The sequence below is a fragment of the Babylonia areolata genome, chromosome 15 (genome assembly GCF_041734735.1).
Source record: "Babylonia areolata isolate BAREFJ2019XMU chromosome 15, ASM4173473v1, whole genome shotgun sequence".
Lineage (NCBI taxonomy): Eukaryota > Metazoa > Mollusca > Gastropoda > Neogastropoda > Buccinidae > Babylonia > Babylonia areolata.
Genome location: NC_134890.1, coordinates 8,027,045 through 8,051,102, shown reverse-complemented (window position 1 = coordinate 8,051,102; position 24,058 = coordinate 8,027,045). Strand labels below are relative to the sequence as shown.

The following is a 24,058-nucleotide window of genomic DNA, read 5'->3' as shown; positions in this document are numbered from 1 at the left end:
AGATAGAAAGAAAGAAGAGAAAGTCAGATAGAAAGAAAGAAAAGAAAGTCAGATAGAAAGAAAGAAGAGAAAGTCAGATAGAAAGAAAGAAGAGAAAGTCAGAAAGAAAGAAGAGAAAGTCAGATAGAAAGAAAGAAGAGACAGTCAGAAAGAAAGAAAGAAAGAAAGAAAGAAAGTCAGAAAGAAAGAAAGAAGAGAAAGTCAGAAAGAAAGAAAAGAAAGTCAGATAGAAAGATAGAAAGAAAGGAAGAATGTCAGGTAGAAAGAAAGGAAGAATGTCAGGTAGAAAGAAAGGAAGAATGTCAGGTAGAAAGAAAGGAAATGCGGACAGGAAGACAGAAAAAGGCGGAAAGAACAGGAAAAAATGCAGAAAAAAAAGGAATAGAAAGCTTAAATAGAAAGAAGGGAAATGTGGAAAGAAGGTAAGAAAAGTGATACAGAAAAAAAGGTAAGAAATGAAATGCAGAAAGAAGGTAAAACAAAAACAAAACAAAAAATAATAATAATAAAAAGAAGGGCACAAAGACAGACGTAAAAGTGCAAGATATTATGAAAAGAAATGTGGAAACGAGGAAAGAAAGAAATAGAGAAAGAAAGAAAAGAAAGAAAGAAAAAAACGAGAAAAACATGCAGAAGGAAAAGAAAAGCGCTGTGAGAAAAAAACCCAGAAACGAATTGCAGAAAGAACAGTGTGTTCAACGAAATACTTGACGTCACTTGAACTCCACGGTGAATGCCGTGCAGCAGACAAATACATCGAGCGTTTGGAAAAAAACAACAACAAAAAAACAAAAAACAAAAAACCGACAAAGAAAGCAAGAAAAAGAAATGACAGAATGGTTAAAGAAAGAACGAAATGAAAGGGATGGGGTCAAAAAAAAAAAAAAAGGTGGGGGTTGGGGGGAGAAAAGAAATGCGGAACGATAGAAAAGAAAGGGGAGGAGGAACAGGGAACAAGAAAAGGTGAAAGAAAGAGAGAAAGACAGACAGAAAGAAAGCAATAAAAGGGAAAAAAAACATATGTTGAAATAAAGTAAGACGGAAAGAACATTATGCGGAAAGAATGATAAGAATTTCGGAAAGAAGAAAAGAAGGGGGGGGGAAAGAAAGAAGGAAGGAAGGAAGGAAGAAGAAACAAACCGTAGAAAGGAAGAAAAGGACAGGAATGGTCAAAGAAAGAAGCGAAAAAACAAAATTAAAAAAAAAAACCGCAGAAGAATGATTAAGAAAGGAAAGAAGAAACAGGAGAAAGAAAAAAAGGAAGGCGGAAACAAATGAATATAGAAGAATATAGAGAGGGAAGCAACTAAAGAAAGAGAAAGATGGGGAAAGAAAGAAAACAGAAAAAAAACAAAGAAAGGAGGAAAGAATTAAAAAAAAAATAATAAAGACGCAAAGAGAGAAAATCATAAATAAAGACAATGCGATGGAAGGTGCAAAAGAAAAAGAAAAAAAAAAGAAAGAAAAAAAAAGAAAGAACAAAAAAGAAGAAATTCATAAAAAGATGACAATAACACGGAAAGTCGAAGAGAATGGGGAAAAGTAAGAAAGAAATGAAATGCGGTAAACAGAGAAAATACATTTCAAATAAATAGAAATGTTTTTGAAAAAAAAAAGTGAGTTTATCGACTTCCTAAAGGGGAAATCGCTGATTAAACAAGAGAAATAACTGAGAATGAATATGAAAGGTTAAAGAAAAAAAGTTCCCAGTGACTTTTTAATGACACACATTCGTGCAGGGAATTCTTCAGCAACTCATCGTCAAAAATGACAATGTTATGTTTGGTCACTGTCAATCCTAAAGGGGAGCGTAGCAATGTAGCATCAAACAACGACAGCACTTGCAGTTTTTCACGACCCATGCATCCAAACCAAAAGCACAACACTCTCTTCAACGAGTAGTATCATAGTGACGCTGAGAAATTTCTCGGATTCGTCAAATATAAACTTTTTCATGGCAATAGACTTTTCCAAATGTCTGTCTTAACTCTCACTGAGTTACAGACAGATCTCGGCACCCTGTACAGTGAAAACACACCCAATGTCCTGTCACTGGTCATCACATGAAAACCTCCTCTCTGGCCATCTGCACGCAAGCAGTCTGTCTTTGAAGTCACATATAATAATAAATGTGGCATCTTGCACACAACTTCTACAAAATTAATGCAGCTGGGTATCCCCATACAAAAAATCAAGCCCACATAATTCACCACTTTTTTTTTTTTTTTTTTTTTTTTCTTTTTGCGTTCGCAATACAGAAAAAGAAAGAACAAAGTAAGAAGAAGAAAAAAAGAAAAGAAAGAAACGTGATATACAGCACATGGGAGCGTGTGACGGGGAATATGACAGAGAAAGAAAGAAAGAATAAATAAATAAATGTGGGATAAAAAGGAGAAGAATAAAAGATTGCACCCATAAAATCCCGCATAACTTGCTTAATAAAAAACCAGAATCTGCTTAACACAGGTACATCTGTTTCACAGGCTGGGCAGGTATGTTCCGGTGACTTGTTCCCTCTCAGGGCCCCAGTGTATCAATACAGGCTGTTGTGTTCCCCCCCCCCCCTCCCCCCGGCACCAACAGGCCGCAAGACAACACGGCCCCCCTGTACAAATACACTTATCAAATAGAGTCTGGAATGGCGTTGTGGAGAAGCTAAACAATCCGTGATAGGTTTGTGCGGACTTCAAAGCAGATCTGTTGCGCTCTGTGTATGGACACAGGCAATGTTGTTTTCCCGGAATCTGAGATTTTCATTTATAGGCATCAACGCGCTCATCGCGCGCGCGTGCGCTTACTAATAATGCAGGCGTGGGTGCTTTCTTTCGTTTGTTTGTGCGACGTACGTACGTGTGTGTGTGTGTGTGTGTGTGTGTGTGTGTGTGTGTGTGTGTGTGTGTGTGTTTTCTGTATTTACAATACGTAGATGATAATACAATAAGAAAAAGATGTGTGAATAGTTAAATCAATAAACTAAGTAGGTAAATGAAACGTTATCCATCAGTTCACAAATAAATAATCAAATGTTTCATCATCAAGACAGAAATACAGGCATTGGTGTGTGCATAAACAAAGACACGCAATCGCACACACACACACCCAGCTACCGTGCTCCGTACCCCTGTCCACCCCCCCCCTCCACACACACACACACACACACACACACACACACACACACACACACTTTCATTCACTCCGGAGTTTCCGTTAAAGCGCTTTCTTTTCTTTTTTCACAACTATTACTGTTATCGTCATTATCATTTTCATCGTGTTTTCTTTCTTCTTCTTCTTCTTCTTCTTCTACTACCCCATCTTCTGCACCGTTTCAGTGGCATTACTCCCACGCCGCTCATTTCAAGTCCCCCTTATTATTATTATTATTATTAGTGGTAGTAGTAGTAGTATTGTCATCATTATTGTCATTATTTGTTGTTATAGTTGTTGAATCAAATGTCGATCAACACTAAAATACGCTATTCGTGTCACAAAAGAAATGTATGAAACCTGAGATAGACAGATAGATAGATAGACAGTTATATACATGAGCTCTCATTAAGCTATTTAAAGAGAGTCATAACGCGGGGTTACATGTCAGCCTGTTGCTGTTACATCTTTACTTTCCCTACATTTCCCCTTGTATTTCCGTGCACGTTTGTAAACACAGTGTGTAGTACAGTGCATTACTTCGTACAGGTTCCACTAACACTTTGTATAGAAATGTACGAATGCTTAAACCACCAGTATCAATTACTTGGACATTATCAGTCCTCCTGCACTTCACTACATAACTAGTCTTACATTATCAGTCCTCCTGCACTTCACTACATAACTAGTCTTACATTATCAGCCCTCCTGCACTTCACTACATAACTAGTCTTACATTATCAGTCCTCCTGCACTTCACTACATAACTAGTCTTACACACTGGCAGACGATAACCTAAACTCCTGCTCTTGACCGTTACCCAATCCTCAGCAGTGCCAGAGACTGCTATGCTGCAGCTGATAATGAAAGAAAGCTGACACGCTTGACCGCTGCCGCTGATGCTGAGAGCTACAGGCTGTCAACACCTGACCGCTATCTGCCCTGGGCGCGGCTCTCCTGTTTCTACAAGTCACACTTCTTCACCAGTCATGCAGATGCAGTGTCGGATTTCTGTTGGTTTTGTTTGTTTGCTTTTTTTTTTAACTCCAATCTACAGCGGCTGTTAATTAAAAATGTCGCACTCACTGCGAACAGATTACAAGGTGGCATCCACACACACACACACACACACACACACACACACACACACACACAAACAAACATACACATGCACGCACAGACACAGACACACACACACACACACACACAGACACACACACACACACACACACACACACACACACGGAAACACACACACATACACACACACACACATGCACGCACAGACAGACAGACACTCTCTCTCTCTCTCTCTCTCGACAAGTTATCATACAATCCATGACTTGATGAAAACATGAGTTACGTGTAACTGTCATAATACTGATCTGTATGAGGAGAGGGTGAGTGGGGGCGGGGGAGGAGGGGGCTAAAGAATTCTTCCGGAAGACAAAAAGTTGCAGTCTCGGAAAAAAAACACAAAAAACCCCATATCTCCGAAGAGCAAGAAAGTAATACTATCTCCGACAGGATCAGTAAATAAATGCAACGATAAATAATGAATAAACAAATCAAACGAAACAGCTAGATAAATAAATAAATGAATAGTCATCATAAAAAAGTAAATAAAATGAATACATAAATCAAAAGAAACAGCTAAATAAATAAATAAATAAATGAATTGTCATCATAAAAAAGTAAAATAAAATGACTACATAAATCAAAAGAAACAGCTAAATAAATAAACAGATAAATGAATAAATAAATAAATGAATAGTCATCATAAAAAGTAAATAAATAAAATGAATACATAAATCAAAAGAAACAGCTAAATAAATAAATGAATAGTTAACATAAAAAAGTAAATAAATAAAATAAATACATATTAATGAATAAGCCAGTAAATAAAATGAATACATAAATCAAAAGAAACAGCTAAATAAATAAATGAATAGTTAACATAGAAAAGTAAATAAATAAAATGAATACATATCAATGAATACGCCAGTAAATAAAATGAATACATAAATCAAAAGAAACAGCTAAATAAATAAATGAATAGTTAACATAGAAAAGTAAATAAATAAAATGAATACATATCAATGAATACGCCAGTAAATAAAATGAATACATAAATCAAAAGAAACAGCTAAATAAATAAATGAATAGTTAACATAGAAAAGTAAATAAATAAAATGAATACATATCAATGAATACGCCAGTAAATAAAATGAATACATAAATCAAAAGAAACAGCTAAATAAAAAAAATGAATAGTTAACATAAAAAAGTAAATAAATAAAATGAATACATATCAATGAATACGCCAGTAAATAAAATGAATACATAAATCAAAAGAAACAGCTAAATAAAAAAAAATGAATAGTTAACATAAAAAAGTAAATAAATAAAATGAATACATATCAATGAATACGCCAGTAAATAAAATGAATACATAAATCAAAAGAAACAGCTAAATAAAAAAAAATGAATAGTTAACATAAAAAAGTAAATAAATAAAATGAATACATATCAATGGATACGCCAGTAAATAAAATGAATACATAAATCAAAAGAAACAGCTAAATAAATAAATGAATAGTTAACATAAAAAAGTAAATAAATAAAATGAATACATATCAATGAATACGCCAGTAAATAAACCAAAAGACAGAGAACAATGGCTGCAGGGGCGACAAAGAGAGTTGTGTACAGCCAGACACATCGATGAGTTCTTGTTTGATTTAAATCAATTGACCCTCTAAGTCTCTTTCACTTGATTATATTTTAGTGCATTTTTCATCCATTTGTTTGTTATGTTTAATTATCTTATGTTGATGTTAATGTTTTAAAACAACAACAAAAATCCTTAAGTGGGCTCTCCAGGTCTGATCAGTGCCTTGAGTTCATGCGAACCTTATTTTTAAAAATTTTATCATCATTATTATTATTATTATTATTATTATTATTATTTTATAACAAAAGATGTAGTACAGAGGATATAGGTTAGTCCACATACTTTGACACCTTGCAACTTTGCAACTGATCAATTAAATTGGGTTCGCCATATTCAATATATTGTCCCACTTAGGGCACATTATGGCAGAAAAATGAAACCAATCAACGAGAGAAAATGTAACGCCAACGCCCTCCCCTCACGCCCTCCATCCACCCAAAAGAAAACCAAATTAAGAAAGGAATAAATAAAAGGACAAACATATTCCTCCGAAATCATGCACACAACGGGTATGGGAATGAAGGTGGTACAGGAAAAATATGCGTAAAGTAGGATAAAAACAAAAAACAAAAACAAACAAAAAAAAAAAAAAAAAAAAAAAAGTTACCACAGGGGATTGGGGGGGGTGGGGGGAGAGGGCTAAAGGTGGGGGGTTCATTAAGACTGCAATAAAATGAGTTCATAAGAAATCATTTCAAATCCTGATTTGATTTTATTTAATTCTATTTCATTTCATTTTATTTATTCTTTTTTTTATTTTTGCTACGAAAGAAACAGGAATAACATAATTATGTTGTGGCAAGGAGGACATAGAATCGGTAAACAAACGCAAACAGACACACGAGCGAGCGCGCGCGCGCGCACACACACACACACACACACACACACACCACAAAGGCAGAACAAGAGAAAAATAAAATCGTCTGAACAGGAAAACAAACAAGAATACAAATAAACAATCAAACACACACACACACACACACACACACACACACACACACAGAGGAATGTGGACAAGATGGACTCTTGTTTGTCAAAACGGTTCAAGAATATCTGTAATATGGTCCTTAATGAAATAATGCATTGACGTCAACTGACTACTAACTTGATCACTGAAATTAAAGTATGGTCAACGCCGAACTTGGACTGGATAATGTGTATGTTCCAATGTATAATAATATGTATGTTCACTGCTTAATGTGCATGGTCTGATGTTAAACGTTCATGGCAGTTACTGTTTAGGTTATAGTCCAGTGGTTGGCCATGTATATGGTCGAAGGATTTATTCATTGCTGTGGCAAGGAGGACACAGAATCAGTAAACAAACGCAAACACACGAGCGCGCGCTCGTGGTTAATCGGGTATGTGTATGGTTCAATGGTTAGTGTGTATGGTCCAATGCTTGATATGTATGGTGGAATATCGGATAATGTGCATGGTTCAATGGTTAATGTAAACGATCCTGTGGTTAATATGTATGGTCCAACGGCTAATGTATATGGTCCAATGTTTAATATACACGGTAGTAAAACATACTGCGTATAATCTAATAGTTAATGGATATGGTCCAATGTTTAATACATATGGTAGTAAAACATACTGCGTATGATCCAGTAGTTAATGTATATGGTCCAATGTTTAATATATACGGTAGTAAAACATACTGCGTATGATCCAGTAGTTAATGTATATGGTCCAATGTTTAATATATACGGTAGTAAAACATACTGCGTATGATCCAATAGTTAATGTACATTGTCCAATGTTTAATACATATGGTGGTAAAACATACTGCGTATGATCCAGTAGTTAATGTACATTGTCCAATGTTTAATACATACGGTAGTAAAACATACTGCGTATGATCCAGTAGTTAATGTATATGGTCCAATGTTTAATATATACGGTAGTAAAACATACTGCGTATGATCCAATAGTTAATGTATATGGTGCAGAGGGTTATATGAATCATGGTCCGATGGTTAACATATATTGTGGTGAATGTGTAAGTCATGTGCATGGTCCATTGGTCAGTATCAGTATCAGTAGCAGTAATAGTAGCTCAAGGAGGCGTCACTGCGTTCGGACAAATCCATATACGCTACACCACATCTGCCAAGCAGATGCCTGACCAGCAGCGTAACCCAACGCGCTTAGTCAGGCCTTGAGAAAAATAAACAAAATAAATAAATAAAGAGAAAAATAAACAAATTAAATAAATAAACAAACACATAAAATAAAATAAATGAAAATAAATAAATAAATAAATAATATAAAATAAATGAAAATGCATTGGTCAATGTATAGGGTCCAATGGTTTATGCATAAAATGGAGACTCAGTGGTAATTACACATGGCTGTTTTTCGGATAGTGTGTATGGTCTGAAGGTTAATGGATGTGATGGTGAATGTATAATCTATTGTCCGATGCACATATGCTTCCATTGCTAATGTATATGCTGGTTAATGTATAAGTTATGGTCCAGTGATTAATGCTTATGGTCCAAATGACGATGACAACTTTTTATTCCTCTCTACATTTTTTTTTCTTTATTTTGTTGAACAAACTGGGAAATTTTATCAAATATTTCAAATAGTACCCAGCATTAGTTGTGTCTGCGTCCAAGGTTATTTACTTCTATTGTTACATTGTTCTCTTTATTCGAGTCGAGATGTAGACTTTATTTTGCAGGATTACAAATGCCTTTCATTTCTTCCGTGATGTAGTTGATTGCGCAGAAATAAATGAATTATACCTATGATCTGGTCAAGAAGAAAAGAAGAAAAACGATAACAGCCCGTGCATGAGCCTACATTAGATAAAATAAACTCCGCAACAATGACAACAACAACAACAGTGATAAACCTAACAATGCTGCATCATCAATGTGGAATGACAGTTTCTTGATTCAAAGTAAACAACAGAGTTAGCACAACTGATGATAATGATGATGATGATGACGATGACGATGATGATGATCACCATCATCAACATTATAACAACAAACACAACAACAACAACAACAGAAATAATAATAATAATAATAATAATAATAATAATAATAATAATAATAATGTACACATAAAGCGCTTACTCCGCGGCTCTAAGCGTATCAACTTTTACATCAATGCATGAGGAAAAAGGAGGGCAATCATTTTCTAGGTTTTTTCCAGCATTTTTTGTTGTACTCATCCAAGAGTAAACACTTGTGTGTATGTATGTGTGTGTGTGTGTGTGTGTGTGTGTGTGTGTGTGTGTGTGAGAGAGAGAGAGAGAGAGAGAGAGAGAGAGAGAGAGAGAGAAAGAGCGATAGAAAGAGAGAGAGAGGGGTCGTGGGACAGAGAAATAAAACAGAAACTTCCCTCAAATACTCGAATTAAAAAAAATAATAAAAAGAGGGAAAATCCAAGTCCGTTCATACATCTTCCATTTGACATGTGCGCAAACACACACACACACACACACACACACACACACACACACACACACACACATGCACAGAGAGAGAGAGAGAGGGGGGGGGCTAAGTTGCAGCCTAGTATTTTATTCAACGCTTGACGATTGTTTGAGGGTGTGGGTGTTGTCTTTTTCCAGAACGCTGGGGAAAACTCCATGCAATATTCTTTCTGGTCTGTCCCGTCTTGTTTACTGACCACACACACAACCCTAAGGAACGGGAATTTTCTCTTTTTTTTTCCTTTTTTTTTTTGTCCGTCTGTTTTTGTTCTCTCTTACCGACACCCCCCACCCCCTTACCACCCATTTTGCATGGTGGTCAGGGTGCTAGCTGTCCTTCACAACAGCCAATAAACCCAGGTTCCACACACCGTGTCAGTGCCGCAGTCCGGCACAAAAGCACAGCGGGTAAAAAAAAGAACTCCCGTGTAAACACGATAGTTGTCTATATGTAAAAAAAAGAAAAGAAAAAAAGAAAAAAAAGAAAAGAAAAGAAGTAAAGATAGAGTGAGAGAGAAGAAAAGAAAAAAAAAATGTAGAAAAAAAAATCCACTGACAGCGAGACAAACGCAGTATAATGTATATGGTCCAATGGTTAGTGTCTACGGTTCAACTAACATGAACATAAGATAGAAGAGGACAGAGAATGGGTGCCGCTGCGTGCTCTGTGGCAAAGCGCTATCCACCCTTACTGTTATATATATATATTTTTTTTTTTTTTCTCACACAGCAACACACAACAACAATAGTAGTGGCAGTATCAGTAATAAAAGTACCAAAATCCATCACCGACTATAACTAATTCGAACGATGATGGTGAATATGACAAGGAATAAACTGCATTGTGACGTGTTTTGAAAAAAACAACAAAAACAAACAAAGAAAACAACAACAAAAACTTGTTCAAAAAAGTGAAAAACTAGGCAGTTTTGTCCGACCCTCTCTATTCCAGTGATGAACATTAAATTAGAAGTAGAATTAAATACAACAAAATAAAATAAAATTACGACGAAGAAATATAATAAAACAGAAAATAAAAAAAATGGACCAAACAAAAGAGAAACATATGTCAAGAAATAAAGAGAAAATAAGTTTGTTCATAAATGTATCACAGATATGAAGCACAGCCAAAATAAAAGCAAATAAATCAAACACGATAAGAATAATAATAATAATAATAATAATGGATACTTATATAGCACACTATCCAGAAATCTGCTCTAGGTGCTTTACAAAAACGCTTTTGATAACATAAAACATTATATCTATGTTACATACACACACCAAAATGTGACCACACACACACACACACACGCACGCACACAATGAAATACAATAACAAAAATACAACAAGAAATAAAAATAAAAATATAAACAAACTGCCTTGTTTGTCATGTATTGTTATCAAATGAACAAGACAATAAAAAAAATAACTACATAAATGAATAGATAAATTAATAAATGAATAAATAAATGGATAAATAGATAAATAAATAAATAAATATTAAATAAATAAACAAATAAATAAATAATAAACCAATACATAAATACATAACAAATAATACAATGGCCTCCAACTACTTCTCATAAGAGGAACAAAACGAACAAAAACTAGAGCAAGAAGAACGGCAATAATAAGAAATTAATAAGAGCCTTGTGTTCTCGCTTTTCTGGTCCACAAAAGTATGAACGAGTGTGTTGAAATGTGTGACATTCATTGCTACACGATCATGTGATCTTGTAATGCTTTATCAATCTGCACTCTGTCATTTGGACTTTATCGCCTTGCCGTTAGAAAGTACAGTATCTTGATGTTAATGATAACGAAGGTGACGGTGGTGTTTCTTAAAATCTATGTCGGGATGGCACCGGGAATTGAAACAGAAGTTTGTCATCACTATGATCACTGTCATCACATCGCGATGTCTGCTTCTTCACATTGACAGTCTCGGCTACAACACCAAAACAACATCAACAGTTTTGGAAGATAAAAAAAAGATAATAGTATCAATAACAACAATAATAATGATGATAGAAATAATAATAATAAATAACAATGGTAATAACAAACTATAATGCATATAATCATATATAAAAATTATAAATGTACATAATTAATAATAACAATTAACAACAAAACAACAACAATGATAGTAATAATAATAATAATAATAACAATAATAACAATAATAATAATAATATTAGAAACAACAACAACAATAAAAACAAAATAAGAATAATAATAATAACGAACAGCAGAAAAATTTTGCCAACAAAATCGAAAAATTTCAACACAGCAACAATTCGACAATTATTCATCATCATTCACAGCGCTCACATCTGCAATGTGTGGCATTAGCATTCTGCATAAAAATACGTGTGTATGTGAGCACCTGATTGAAATGTTGACTGAATGACACAGGAAACAAATCATCAACACCTAATGGCAGCTGTCAGTCGGCTCTACCCAGGATGGCAGCCTGTCGTGCAAATGACTACACACACACACACACACACACACACACACACACACACACACAGATATATATATATATATATATATATATATATATATATATATAATTTTGGTCTTTGAAGAAAGGCGCTATGTAAGATATCATCATCAACAACACTAACACCAAGAACAAGAACAATAATAATAATGATACTGCCACTACTACTACTACTACTACTACTACTACTACTAATAATAATAATAATAATGATAATAATAATAACAATAATAATAATATAATGATAATAAGCAGCAGCAGCAGCAGAAGAAGAAACAACCTGCATCAGTGCCAGCACACCCATCCCACATTGTCAGGATGCGCCCAGTGCTCACGGATGGCATAATCTTTATCATAAAAGTCTAAAAACTAACAGTTGAGAAAGCTGCATGATTATCCATGGTAATTAATACCCCCCACCCCCTCACTATTCATAACATTATATTAACTGTTTATTAACAGTCCGCTTCCTTTCCGTCATCTATTGACAATTCCCATCCCTGCTGTTTATACAGCTGTCTGTGATATACAGGGAACACATAAGGAATATCATTTTTCAATGCTCACAGCTCACAATGCTTCATAAATCATGGGAAGCATTATTTTCAGCGCAAACTGTCGAAAGAAAGAAAACTGTTGATTACTCTTCATTATTACTCTGGGGAATTATTGTAGTCTGACGAGTTTTGATGACTTACAATTTGCTGTCCACACCAACGTAACACACGGAATAAGAAACGCGTGCCAAAGTCAAATGATAGGTGTGTGTGTGTGTGTGTGTGGAGGGGATAGTGGACTCAATGCGTGCTCAAAACCATAAAATAACCCATACCCTCTCCCCTCCCCTCCCCCTCCCATCCCCCACCTCATCCACTTGGTCATGCCCTGAACATTACACGGTACTCAAAACTCAATCAACCGGTTACTGGGACTCACGACCTAAGCCCTGAACACCTTGGCCCAAAGGTCGTTCAACTCCGCTCTGACCAGACAATGGGGGCCACGTCGGCTCTGTGTGCACAGCGCCAAGCTCGCTGTTGTGATGTTTGAAGTTCGAATCACACATGCCTCTCGATATAAACATTGCTCACCCGAACATGTTCTCGTTCTAAGTAGCGTCAGTATTAGAAAGGCCCCACCACCCATTACCTCTCTCCCACTCCTGGCCCTCTCCACTGTCCTGGGATGGTCATCATTGTCCATTTCGCCAGAGGGTGAAACCCAAATTGTAATTAACCAAATCATTCGGACGATGTCGGCTTCAGCCGTGTTGGATGCACACCACCACCACCACCACCACCACTCTTCGCCACCCACCACCCAGCTCCACACCCCTCCCTTTGCTACCCACCCCATCCTGCCCCCTCCATTATTGTGATAATCATATTCCTCGAGAAAGCTTTCTGTAAACATGTTGTCAAGTAAGAATAATAATAACAGTAACAGTAACAACAACAACAACAATGCGGTGGAGAAGGCAGAAGACGAAGACTTGAAAATTAGGGCAGCGACTTACTGCCGAATCAGAAGACGATGAAGCAGAGAAAGAAGAAAGGAAAAAAAAGGCGGCCTAATTTTCCCAGCACACGGCGAAGGGTTTTACTTAAAAAGTGTCTGTTGCCCGCCCATAATACAGCAACACCCTTGTACTGTGGTGTGCACACCCGCCACACACTGTCATCTCACACACTCCTCTTAAACTATTCCAAAAATAGCAATACCAACCGTCAACAACGAACTTATACCAACAACGAACGAAGCAACAGAAAACCAAACCGTGGTTACTTACCTTGGAACAAAGCAAAACCTTCACCGAGCAAAGACACACGCCCTCAACACTAAACTTAACCTCGCTAAAGGCGTTAGCTAGCCAATAGTTCGTTCAACTGAACAACAACAAAACGTTAACAAAACCAAAACATCGGAAACAAGGTGTCCCATGCCACAAGCACTTCACACACACACACACACACACACACACCTCACCTGCCACACTCTGACGCTTGTTGTTCTGGCGGGATTCCTTCATCCACGGGTAGATCTCGGCGTGCTGCTTGCCGGCCACCCCGACGTGAAGACCTCCGCCCCCGCCCCCCACACCCCCCATTCCAGGTGGGCAGTTGAGCGAGCCGTTCTGACCGCACACGGGCACCCCCACCCCCCCTCCACCCGGCCCCATCCCCACATAGTGACCACCGTCCGTGTAGTCTCCGGGCATGCACCCGTCCCCCACCCCGCCCCCGGGTCCCGGGCCCCCGACCAGCTGGCCCGGGTACCCGTACCCGTACAGGTCCACAGGTCCGTAGTGTCCTCCTCCTCCTCCTCCGCCTCCTCCTCCTCCTCCCGCGTCTCCGCCACCGTACCCGTTCTCGAACTTGAAGCCGTTCTCGGGCGGGTAGAAGCCGTGGTGGTGGTAGGCCGCCATGGCCTCGGGTGGGTAGGCTTTCTGCATCTTGGCTGCGGAGACTGCCAGGCCGCAGTGGATGTCATACTCCCCGTCGCCGCCGACGAGGGACATAGTAGTTGTGGTGTGGTGTGAGTGAGTGTGTGTGTAGTGTACAGTGTGTGTGTTATGGACTTCACCCCTTCTTCTCCGCTCGCTCTGCTTCCAGCCCCTCCGCTCTCACTCCTGCCAGCTAACACAGAGCGGAGCCTCGGTCACGTGGGTGGAGGAGGCCCGGGGAAGAGGGTGGTGGGAGTCCGGGCCAATCACCTCTCGCGAGGCGCTGCGCGCGGAGCTGAAAATAGACACACGTGCGACGAATCAGTTTCAGCGTCGCGACTTCTAGCCGTCAAGATTGATAGGTGAGGAGGAGAGAGGAGGGGCGGGACGGAACAGGGGGTGGTGGAGGGGAGAGGAAGAGGGACGATATGGTAGGCTGAGAGAAAGAGAAAGAGAGAGAGAGCAACACAGAGAGAGAGTGGGGAGAGAGAGCAAGAGAGAGAGAGAGAGAGCCCCACTTACCCTCCACCAAGCACTCCCCGCCCCCTACCATGTCTCCCCCTCCCTTCACCCTCTCCCCCCCCACCCCCCCCCCCGCCCCCCGCCCCCCGCCTCCTCTCCCAGCACAAGATTTACTTCCAACTTCTTGCAAAGCAAGAGGTTTTTACTTGGGATTTTTGGAGAGATCCGATTCAATGGCGAACAGTTTTCACATCGTTTTTGGTGTGTTTTCAACCTGATCTGTTACTTGGGTAAATGCAGGCTCTCCGAAACCACTGCTTGTCAGGCAACTGGGTTGGTCCCTTGGGCGGGGGGGTGGGGCAAGCCAGGGAGGGAGAGGGTGGGGTGGATGCTGGGTGCTTTAACGTGGAAAATAAGAAAAGGAACGAAGAGGCGGGGAGTTGTGTGTGTGTGAGGGGGTGGGGGGTGGGGGGTTGGGGATTGAAATGGAGTGGGTGGAAGGGTTGATGAAAACAGAGAAATGGACTGAAGAGTCGGGAGAATTATAAATGCTTGCTGTGAGTGCAGCCCTGTGTGGAGTACTCAGAGAAAATTCGACTCCATTTACTGTGTTTTCTTTGATGATCATTCCTTTTACTATATTTTTTTTTCCCTTTCCTTTATTTTCTTTTCTTTTCTGGAAGACAGAAAAATTCACATCACATGTTCATTTTGATTCTTGGAAGAGGGAAGAATGGAGATCTCTCTCTCTCTCTCTCTCTGTATGTGTGTGTGTGCGCGCGCGCGCGTTTGTGTGTGTGTGTGTGTGTGTGTGTGTGTGTGTGTGCTGCATTCGGATATATTGCAACAACCAAATGGTGTGTGGTCCTGAGGAAATTTACACATACACACACACAAATATATATATATGTTCATGTTCGTGATATTCAAATGACTCATTCACCGATATCTTCGTCAAAACATAAGCTTATAACGAAGCTGAACCGCATGATTTCCAATCGGACAAAGAAAGACGTATTATGCAGCACTGAATGGTTTGATTTTATATGGTGTGGTGTGGTAGGGTAGGGTAGGGTAGGGTATAGTATTGTATTGTACTCTATTGGTGGTTTTTTGTTTGTTTGTTTGTTTTTTGTTGTTTTTTTACTACAAAAGGTATTACTTCTTTTTTTCTTTTTTTTTTTTTACAACAGATAATACGTTTTTTGCACAACTGATATTACTTTTTGTTACATCAAATATTATTTTTTGTCACAACAGATATTACTTTTTTGTCACAACAGATATTACGTTTTTGTCACAACAGATATCATTTTTTTGTCACAACTGATATTACGTTTTTTGTCACACAACATTTTTTGGGGTCACAACAGATATAATGTTTTTTTCTCACAACAGAAATTATTTTTTGTCACAACATTTACTACCTTTTTGTTACAACAGATATTACGTTTTTCTTACAGATATTACGTTTTTCTTACAGATATTGCATTTTTCTTACAGATATTACTTTTTTGTCACAACGGATATTACTCTTTTTTTGTTACAACAGAGATCACTTTTTTGTCACCACAGATACTATGTTTTTGTCACCACAGATATTACTTTTTTTGTCACAACAGGTTCCTGTGTGTGAAATTCGGGTTGCTCTCTTCAGCATCGTCAACCCCCCTCCCCCCCCCCCCCCCCCCTTTTTTTTTCTTTCTTTATTTTCTTATTTTTTTGTCGTCAGTGAATATATTATCTTACTATCAAAGTGGGTATTTCTACAAAAGTTTGCAAGGGATAACCCTTTTGTTTCTGTGGGATCTTTTACGTGCGCTGAGTGCATGCTGCACACGGGACCTCGGTTTATTGTCTCAACCGATCTTGTCATGTAGTGTAACAAACCAAACGTTGTGTACTCTGTACATTTGTCGTTTGAAGAAGAAAAACACCAAGACGAAAAAGAAATAAAATTAGTGAAAGAAAGAAAGGAAAATAAAGAGAGAACATCGCACAATCAATTTAACCCTTTCGACACATTTGAGAGTATAGTGATTCTGCTGCTGCTGCTAATGATGATGATGATGATAACAACAACAACAATGATAATAATAATGATAATGATAATAATAATAATAATGATGATGATGATAAGAAGAAGAAGAAGAAGAAGAACAACAACAACAACAATTATAATAATGACAATGATGATAATGATGATGATAATAATAATAATAATATAATGACAATAATAATGATGATGATGACCACCACAGCAAAATCATTATCATCATCATCATCATCATCAACAACAACAACAATAATAATAGAAAATATTGATAATGATATAGTTCTTTTATAACTTTCTTCTTTTTTTTTAATGATCAAGCCACATCACATGTGTAATATATAACAAAGAAAAAATGCATAAAAATGATATTTGCTAGTAAAATTTCCAAAACGAAATCTCCTCCCAGAGACAGAGACAGATAGAGACAGAGAGACAGAACGAAAGAGGAAGGGACATTGAGAGAGAAAGGCAAGAGGGAGAGACAGAGACAGAGAGAGAGAGAGTGACAGGGTGTGAGAGAGATTTCTTAAATTGTTTTGTTACAATCTAATTGAAGAAGTGAAAGAAAGAAAGAAAGAAAGAAAAAAAGAGAGAGAAAGAAAGAAGCAGAGAAAGAGAGAAAGAAAGAAAGAGAAAACAAAAAAGACAATGAAAGATTTTTTGTGAAATCAAAACTAGAGAAAACGAAAACAAATAAATGAACGCATACACATTCGCACACTCACAATGTACGTCGCATGCGCGTGTGCGAGCCCCCCCCCCCCCCCCAACTCCCTCCTCCCTCCCCATATATATATATATATATATATGGAGAGAGAGAGGGGGGGAATATTGTGTGTGTGTGTGTGTGTATGTGTGTGTGTGTGTGTATGTGTGTGTGTGATTTATACACACATAATGATTTTATATATCATTATAAAACGTGGTATACCTACGCTTCCCTTCAAGCTCATGTCAATATATTTTTTCGCCATACTAGTTAAGAGCTCATATAAATCATGTTGGCGGATATTTCCTGCTAATCACCAGAAACGTGAGAAGGAAGAGGGGGAGGCGCGCACACACACACACACACACACACACACACACACACACACTCGCGCGCGCACGCACGCACACATACATTCACACACACACCAAACGTACACACACATATATACACACAACGTCAGGCACCACACACCCTTTCACACACACACACACACACACACACACACACACACACACAGAGAGAGAGAGAGAGAGAGAGAGAGAGAGAGAGAGAGAGAGTCTACGTTAATAAATAGAAAACAACACAATACCAAAATGTGTCGTTGACAGATTTCCATCTGCTGTCTTTATTGGCTACTAGCAGCGTGCAATGTGCTGTCACGTCAACAGTCTTTGGACGAAACATAGAATGTTTCCAACTGCCCCCTCGTTTGTTTACTATGTTTATGATTGTTTCTGTTTTATCTGTCCCCTCGAAAGCTGGTTAGAGAAAGAGAGGGGAAAGAGAGAGTGAGAAAGGAAGAGAAAGAGAGAAGGAGGGGGCGGGGGGAAGGAGAGACAGACATACGGAGACAAATAAATCTGCTTTGTCGGTTCCTTTGTTAGTTTCAGTTTGTTATTATAGACACGATAGATAGAAGCAATGAGAGACAAATGCAAACATACACAGACAGACAGACAGACACACACACACACACACACACACACACACGGAGAGAGAGAGAGAGAGAGAGAGAGAGAGAGAGAGAGACTGACAGACAGACAGACAGACAGACAAGCAGAGACAGACAGACAGAGAGACCGAGGGACAGAGATACAGACAGAGACAGAGACACAAAGACAGAGACAGAGCTAATGAAAACATCGTTCATTTCCCAGTCGTTCCGTGTGGCTCATGGATCTCCCATAAATTTCGGCCTGCAGCCCCCCTGCCCCCTCCCCCCTCTGTGTCACACACAACTGGGAGGGCAGGGTGGGAGATGGAGGGGGAGGGGGAGGGGTGTAGCAGGGAGGGGGAAGGGGGAGGAGGAGGAGGGGGAGGGGTGTAGCAGGGAGGGGTGTAGCAGGGAGGGGGGAGGGGGAGGAGGAGGGGGAGGGGGGAGGGGTGTAGCAGGGAGAGGGCAGGGGAGAGCGGGTGGTGGAGGTGGGTGTGTAGTGGGAAGTGGTGGTGTGGGTGTGGGCGAGCAATAGCAAGGATGGAGGGAGGTGGTGGTGGTGGTGGAGGGGTTGGTAGGTGGAGAATTAATACGTTGTAAATAAAAGGGAGGCTGTACAGGTCACATAGGGAGGGTATCCCAGATTGACAAACTGACCCTCCGACATCCCCCACCTACCCCTCAGTTTCTCTCCCCACTTCCCCACTCCTCCTGTTCCCTTCCCCCCTGGCCCCCTCCCCCACCCCCTCTCCCTCACCTACCTCTTGCGGCCAGCACCCTCAAACCCCTTCTCTCTCTGCATGTGATCCATCATCGCCCTACACATCTACTTTATGGATATGATCATTTAACTTTTCTGACCGCGCACTCTCCTTCCTCCCCACGCTCGCAAACAAAACCCCAATCAAACTCATCAACATTATATCCAAACCAAAACACACATGTAAGCGCAAACGCTCTCGCCAATAAACTATGGCTCGTGGGCACTAATTCCTTCAGTTTATTTATTGTTGTTTTTGATAAAGTGTAATAGGTTTTCAAGTGTACGCGAGAATGGGCGTATGTCAACAGCGCCACGTTTTCAGGGAAAGTCCCTGTTCTTTCTGCTGCCCATGATAAACAACAACAAAACAACAATAAAAATGTCATGTTCGTTCGATCGGACTGAGACCCCCCCCCCCCCCTTCTCTCTCTCTCTCTCTCTCTCCCTCTCCCCCTCCCCTCACCTCAGCTCCCTTCAGCTCTGATCACAAGTTTCTCTCAACAGAAGCAAATCATCGGTCTGTCTCTCACAGTGCTCATCTCTCCATACCCCCACCCCGCCCTTTTCACTCGCTCAGTCAGTTTGCTCGACAGTTGAAAAAAGGCAGACAGAAAGATAAAGAATCAGAAAGCTGAAGGACCGCAGAAGTCAGGTTAAAGGTCAAAATAGCCCTTTACAGCCTCATGGGTGATACTAATAATGATAATATTTATATCGTGCTGAATCTTGTGCAGAGACAAATCTAAGCGCTTTCACACCAGCCATTCACACGCATGTATAACTCTAAAACTGAAGAAACTGAATATAAAGGAAGAGGCAGGGTAGGGAGGCTATCTTTGGAAGAGGTGGGTTTTAAGGCCAGACGTGAAAGAGCTGTGTGCGGAGACCCGACGAAGCGAAAGAGGAAGTTCATTCCAATTGCAAGGTCCAGAGACAGGGTAGTGAAAACAATCATACCCACTGTGTCCAGGGTCGACACAAACAGAAAGGCGGGGCTGATTCCTTTCATTCCGCTGTGTGATATTTCCCGATGGAAGTCAGATTCCAGTTCACACCTGGGCGGAGTGAGGGGAAAAAAATGACTGAAGTGCCTTTCCCCAGGACACAACACCTTGCCGAAACGTGGCTTCGAACCCCGATCACTGGTGAACACTGGATCAGACGTCCAACGTCTGAACGATTCTACCCAGCGCCTCTTGGAAAACAAAGAGGAGTGAGAGTGGGAGGAAGAAAGAAGGATGCAGAGAGGGAGGGAGAGGGGAGGCGCTGGAAGACAGGAGAGTAAAGAAAAAGGAAGGAAGGAAGTGGGAGGAGTGAGGCGGTAGGCGGGAAAGGTCGGAGGGTAGAGGTGGAGGTGGTGGTGGTGGAGAGGTGGGGGCACACAGAAGACATAGACCGACAGACAGAACGGAGGGAGGGAGGAGGGAGTAATGGAAGGGGAGGGGTGAAGTTGTCTGCAAGGTGTCAGAGTCTGAAGGGGGCGGGGGGGAGGGGGGGGGGGAAGTGGAGGGAGCGGGGAGGGGGGGGGCTGACGAAGATGTATGACGACAGTCAATCTTTAACCCCTTTTGGTCCCCGACCCCCCCAGGAGGAGCACGCTGCAGATACAAATCTCACTTTCATCCTCTTTTCATTTGGACTGGCCCCTCGTGAAGCTATAGACACCACCACCACCATGCCTGGTCCTCTTACCACCAGTTGAAACAAACGGAGCCTTCAGAGAGAATGGAACACATGTACGGCCATCATGGAAGGGCGGGGTGGGGGTGGGGGGTAGGGGGCGTCGTGGCAGAGCCGGTTAGGTGTTGGACTGATCCAGTGTCCACCTCTGATCGGGGTTCGAGGCCCCGTTTGGCCATGGTGTTGTGTGCCTGAAAAAGGCATTTGATTCCCATGATCGTCACTCCACACTGGTGTCACTGGGTACCTGACCGGTTCGGGGAGATTCGAACGGCGGACAGGAGAGGATCTGGCCCCGCCCACCGTCCTATACCAAGCCCTGGATGGTGAAGATGAGAACTCACTGCCCCCAAGACCGTTAAAGGCTACGGGTCGTTAAACCTAATCACATCTCAAAGGGTATGCTTAAAGCTTACCACAACCAGTTTACTTGTTTAGGGAATTAAAACTGCAACTGAATACTGAATATTCGAAATAAACAATATTCACTTTTGATTTTAATCATGAATAGCGCATGGTGTATTCCGTGTTAGAAATATACCGAATGATACCTGCTATTTTTTGATTCATGAAAAGATTTTTTTCAAGAATCTTTGGAAAACATATCATACAGATCCCATTCAACCAACAACAACATGCACCAAGAAAAGAAATTAATGTAAAATTTGAAAGTAATCTAAAGGACGAAAACAGCAAAGTGTTAAAAACTGAACGGTATATCATTATTATTATGGTTTACATGCTGGATAGAAATGTTCAGTATCAAAGCTTTCACTCATTCGGCAAAAAAAAAAAAAGAAAAAAAGAAGAAAAAAAAAATTGGACTATTGCTGTAAAACAAGTTTTCAAAAAGGATACTGAAATACATAGACACATTTATTATCTGTTAAGCATTAGAATACTAATACTACCGCACACTTTCTCGTGATGATTATTCATAATTGTTGAATATCAATAAGAAATTGTTTTTGTTGTCTGCATAAACAAACTGTGAAGTAATCATGATAATATCATGACTAATGTATAGCAATGACAACGAGGTTCTACCTGCTGCATATAGAATGGATTTGTTGGAATGATGTTGATATAAAATAATGTGAATAAATAAAGACAATTCGTTGCAAAGGAAAAACAAAGAATTAAACAAAGAAAGAAATGGAATAAAACAAAAAAACAAAAGAAAACAGAATTTAAAAATGCGTCATAGCGAGTAATGGGGCACCAAATATACAAATGTTATTTACATTAATTACTCACAGCTCCGCCGGTTCAGAACAAATTAAGCGCACTGCATAATCAATAGAAAACAGCTCATTGTTCATTTTGTTTTTATGGTATCCAAACAATTTATGATATAAACCATGCATTATTACCATGCAAGAAATTATTAGCAGACCGAAAACGATATTCAGAAAACACAAACAAAAAAAAGCTAAACGTTTATGCCATGCGTAAACAGTGCACGTTTTAAATGCCATGACTCCTCAATCAATAATATTAATGAAAATGCAGACTTTGTGTTAAGGTGTTTATCTACGTCCTAGAAATGATCAGTATATAATTTCTTCCTCCTCCTCCTCCTCTGTGCCGTGATCTGTGACCGCAGTGACATCAGTGATGACCTGCCCACCAGTTTTCTCCAGAATGGAGCTGAAAACCGATTCCATCTGAAACGTCCGATCCCGTCTTTGAACAACATCGCATTGTTTTTATTCGCACAAGTAGACAAGGCCTTCAAGACTCACTTGTGATACGCACTTTATCCAATAAAGGAATAATGAGCAAAAACAAAAAGAGAAAAAATCGTTAAAAATGTGTGTGTTTTTTTTATTACATATAATTGATCTCAAAGAGAAAAGGGGGTACTGGAGAATTGAATGATACATGTTAAACTCGAAAAAAGGGACTTCCCAAAGGGCTAAAATACACATGACCAATGTGATAACACAGTTTAAATCATGTTATTTGATGTACATTGATTTTGTTTTCTTTTTTGTTCGCGTAAAAGGAGACATTACTATCACCTCATGCACCGCAATATGTTGCCTTTCATCCGATACCGACAATGAGAAGGGCAGATGGCTCAACTGTGTGCGCGCGCGCGTGTATATATATATATATATATATATATATATATATATATATATATATATCTGTGTGTGTGTGTGTGTGTGTGTGTGTGTGTGTGTGTGTGTGTTTATACACTTTGTTTACACACACGAGTCAATAAAAACAAAAACACACACAATCTGAAGTCTGCAACAGTTTCCAAAACTACTGATAAATCACCTGCTTCCTCGCAATTTCTCCAAATTCCACCATTTTTTTTATTTTATTCTTTTAATGTTCATTGATAGCTCCTTTTATCTACAAAACATAAATTTTGTAATTCTATTTTTAGAGACAACAGAATGGATACAGTTTGATGGGGCCAGGTGTATTATCCAACCTTTTCATCTACTACATCAGTCGTATCTGAGACTATGGAAGCATGAATGATAAGTTTATCAAAACAGTTATTAAGCTAAATGAAAATTTCTATGCAATGCCTTTTTTTTCATTGGTGATTTTCCTTTGTTTGTGTATACAACTTACCACTCAATATTTGTATATAATTTCCACTGTATGAAATCATCTCTCTCTCTCTCTCTCTCTCTCTCTCTCTCTCTATATATATATATATATATATATATATATATATATATATCTGAGTGAGAAAGAAAGAAAGAAAAGAAGAGAGAGAAAGAGAGTTACTCGGACAGAAGAAGGGTGGACGTGTTAATAAATCATTATCGATTTATCATTTAATATCGTTGTTCAGACACTAAGGCAATACCGATGCTGTGCGCCATATAATGCTTATTCAGTCCCACCCCATCGGCAGCCACACACACACACACACACACACACACACACACACACACACCCGTCTCCCCAGCTCCCCTTATATATACACACACACACAAAATTGGTGGCTAAATAATGACCTCACATACAACTGGAACCCGCACATGATGCGCCTTTTGACAGCCCACTGTCCGCCGTCGCCCATGATAAATGACTGATCATCATCAGGTGGCATGCAGCACACGTGGACAATCCCCCCACACCCCCACCCCCACACCCCCTTCTGTTCCTGAATCTTCCGTTCTAGTTGTTG

The 24,058-nt window shown here is 39.5% G+C and overlaps 1 protein-coding gene across 6 annotated transcripts in view; it reads right to left on the bottom strand.

Annotated features, from left to right (window-relative positions):
- Nucleotides 1–24,058, bottom strand: part of LOC143290405 (uncharacterized) — a 174,229-nt gene that overhangs the window by 50,982 nt on the left and 99,189 nt on the right. For all 6 annotated transcript variants that reach the window (XM_076599815.1, XM_076599814.1, XM_076599813.1 and 3 more), the window contains one exon: nt 13,835–14,586. In XM_076599815.1, the coding sequence (XP_076455930.1) occupies nt 13,835–14,366 (532 nt within the window). In that variant the 5' untranslated portion in view covers nt 14,367–14,586. The remainder of the gene's footprint in view (nt 1–13,834; nt 14,587–24,058) is intronic.